This window comes from Cynara cardunculus (assembly GCF_001531365.2).
Source record: "Cynara cardunculus var. scolymus isolate 2C chromosome LG 17, CcrdV1, whole genome shotgun sequence".
NCBI lineage: Eukaryota > Viridiplantae > Streptophyta > Magnoliopsida > Asterales > Asteraceae > Cynara > Cynara cardunculus.
In genome coordinates this window covers 4,452,059-4,454,688 of record NC_037544.1, presented here as the reverse complement: position 1 = coordinate 4,454,688, position 2,630 = coordinate 4,452,059, and the positions used below count along the sequence as shown (strand labels likewise).

Below are 2,630 nucleotides of genomic sequence, written 5' to 3'. Positions count from 1 at the left end.
TGGTTGGTTGCTAATATTCTAATTTATTTTATTTCAAAAGAAAATGGGAAAATGTCCAAATTACATCTCATTTAACAGATGAGAGTCAACAATCATTAGTGGAAGGGACCAAATGTTACAAACTTGAAAACTCTAGGGTCCATCTTGTAATAAAAAGATTATGGGGGACTAATTTAATATATTTTGAAAACCTCAGGGACCAAATCTATCTTTTTCGAGGATTAAATGGTTCGGGTCTACCGTCGTCCGTCCGTGAACCGCTATATTGTATTTACACATGTCGACTCCATTGAAGAAGAGAGAAGATTCTCTCTCTACTTTAATAATCTCATATACATATATACTCCTTCACACCTAAATTTCTCTCTCTCACACACACATACACACGCACGCCGAGCTGAAAGGCACATTTCTTTCTCCTACTGCGTGGCGGCAGATCGGTTTTGAGAGCTGTTGATTAATATCAGATAAATCTGGAGATGTTTATCGTTTGCTGTGGAAGTTATTAGGTTTCTATGATATGATCTATGTTGATTTCACAAATTGGTTTGTGATCACTGGTTTGAACGCAATTGATTTGGATCTTCATTTCTATTAAGTGTTTAATTTGTTTTGTTTTGATTTTAGAGTTTCTGTAACAGACGTGCAAACTTTGAGATCGTTTTCCCTGCAAATCAGTTGATGCAATTCAAGCAAGGTAGGTTATTATATTTGCTTTTAGTTTTTCGTAAATTGATGATCGGTGGTTTAAATTGAAACTGTAGATTGGTAATGAAAAGGAATGAAGAAATTATAATCTAATGGAGTTGTTAGGTATAGTGCAGTATGCTTGGAATTGTTGAAGTGGAGCTGGCTTTAGTTTAACGTTATTGGTTTGGAATTTTGTTGCTGTTCTTTTTCCATTTTTAATAGCATTTTATGTTGACTAGTTACTGGTTTGTTGTGATTTCAGTGAAATTATTGGTTCATTTTGTGTAATTGGATTCATAAGAGAATATAGAGTTGATAGTTAAGTTATATTACAGAGTAGGAATTAGGAAATAGTTGTTTGATTGTGTTCTTCGTTTATCTTCATCTTGTGATTTAATTCTATATAGTCTACTGGAAAAATCTTCTTGTCTATGGTAGTACTACTACTCTGACTTCGAAGTTTGAAATTTCAATTGTGTCACCATTTCCTTCAAATTATGTTTTAGATTCTGATGTCAGGATCTATATGCATTTAGGTTATTGCATTTGTCATTTATCCATCTCCAATTTCCATATTTACGATTTTTAATGGTGGTTGACGTAATTTGCATGAATAATTGAACATTCAGATTGCAGAAGAATATGATAGTGGCTTTGAGTGAAATAATTTTGCATCTCGAGTGAGATTCATAGCCATTACCCGAATAGTTCTTACAGAATTTGCAAGTGAGTAAAGATGGGGTCTGCTTGTTGTATTGCTGCTAGAGATCGAACTGTAATAAATGGATCCAGTAGTGATATTATGTCACGTAATGTTCGCTACTCGCCTTCATGGAGCTTTCGGTGGGATAACCGGGGGCGTGTGGCAGAGGAAGAAACGTCTGTGAATTGGCTTTCTGATGGTGTTGGCACAAATGATAGATTGGACAATAAATCTCAGACAACTATAGAAACCGCAAATGCTTCAGAAGCAGGCAGTCCGTTGGAAGGTTTTCAAAGTATCACTCGGCGAAAATCTCCACCTTCTGAAGGCAAAATGGTTTGTACATCAGGTAAATTTCAATCTAATAACTTTCATAACACCAGTTGCCATGAATAAAAATTATTTACCAAGTGGGCGAAACATAAGGCTTTGTAGATTCTGTATGTGCCACTCAATTGGATTTCTGGTACCATGTTTTAGTATGGTTCTTATGGTGTACCTGTGTAAGGGGTGGACCCACTATGGTGCATACGATAGCACAGGCCACCCCTTCGTCGTAGCGTAATCTTTTTTAGGGTTGTCAAATATGTCACTGGATTGATTATTTTGTTGGGTGGAACTGTATACTCCTTGAGAAAGTTGTAACTACAATAATAACACTAGTTTCTCTTGGTACAGTTGGTTTGCATGGTCTTTTTTCCCCTTCGAGATGCTTGTTCGAATCCCAATTGTATCATTTTCTTAGTTTTTAGTTTCAGGTTTATTATGTTTCTGATAAAAATTGGGGTATGATACTTGAACACATGACCTCACATACAAAAAGTAAGGAACTAACTAACAGATCAATGATATGATTTTGTATCAAATATCTATAGCTTCGCTTTTTATAATCAAATGGTGCTAAAAACTTTATAGGTCCACCTCTGATAGTGTATGTTGTGATCTCAATGTGTTAAGAGATATAAGCTATCTTATTTATATTAATATCATGGTATTCATTGTTTGGCAAACTAGCTGATAAGTTAGTTGATGAACAAATATCTTTGGCAAAACTAGCTTATGAGAATGTAAAATAACCAAAAAGGGTATCTTGAAGAATTAATCAATTATAATATTTAAAAATATAACTGAAAATCTCTAACAATATAATATATTAACTAATATAAACAAGATAGTAAAAAAATAAAAAATAATAATATATTGATTAAAAGAATTTTAAATTGATTATTATAAATAT

General features: G+C 33.6%; 1 protein-coding gene across 4 annotated transcripts in view; it reads left to right on the top strand.

The window, feature by feature from the left end:
- Window positions 1-332: 332 nt before the first annotated feature.
- Window positions 333-2,630, top strand: part of LOC112500095 — a 5,055-nt gene continuing 2,757 nt past the window's right edge. Inside the window, exons 1-3 of one of the 4 annotated variants that reach the window (XM_025103385.1) lie at window positions 333-546; window positions 628-697; window positions 1,320-1,742. In XM_025103385.1, the coding sequence (XP_024959153.1) occupies window positions 1,427-1,742 (316 nt within the window). In that variant the 5' untranslated portion in view covers window positions 333-546; window positions 628-697; window positions 1,320-1,426. The remainder of the gene's footprint in view (window positions 547-627; window positions 698-1,319; window positions 1,743-2,630) is intronic. The other 3 variants (XM_025103387.1, XM_025103388.1, XM_025103386.1) reach the window with 3 other exon arrangements.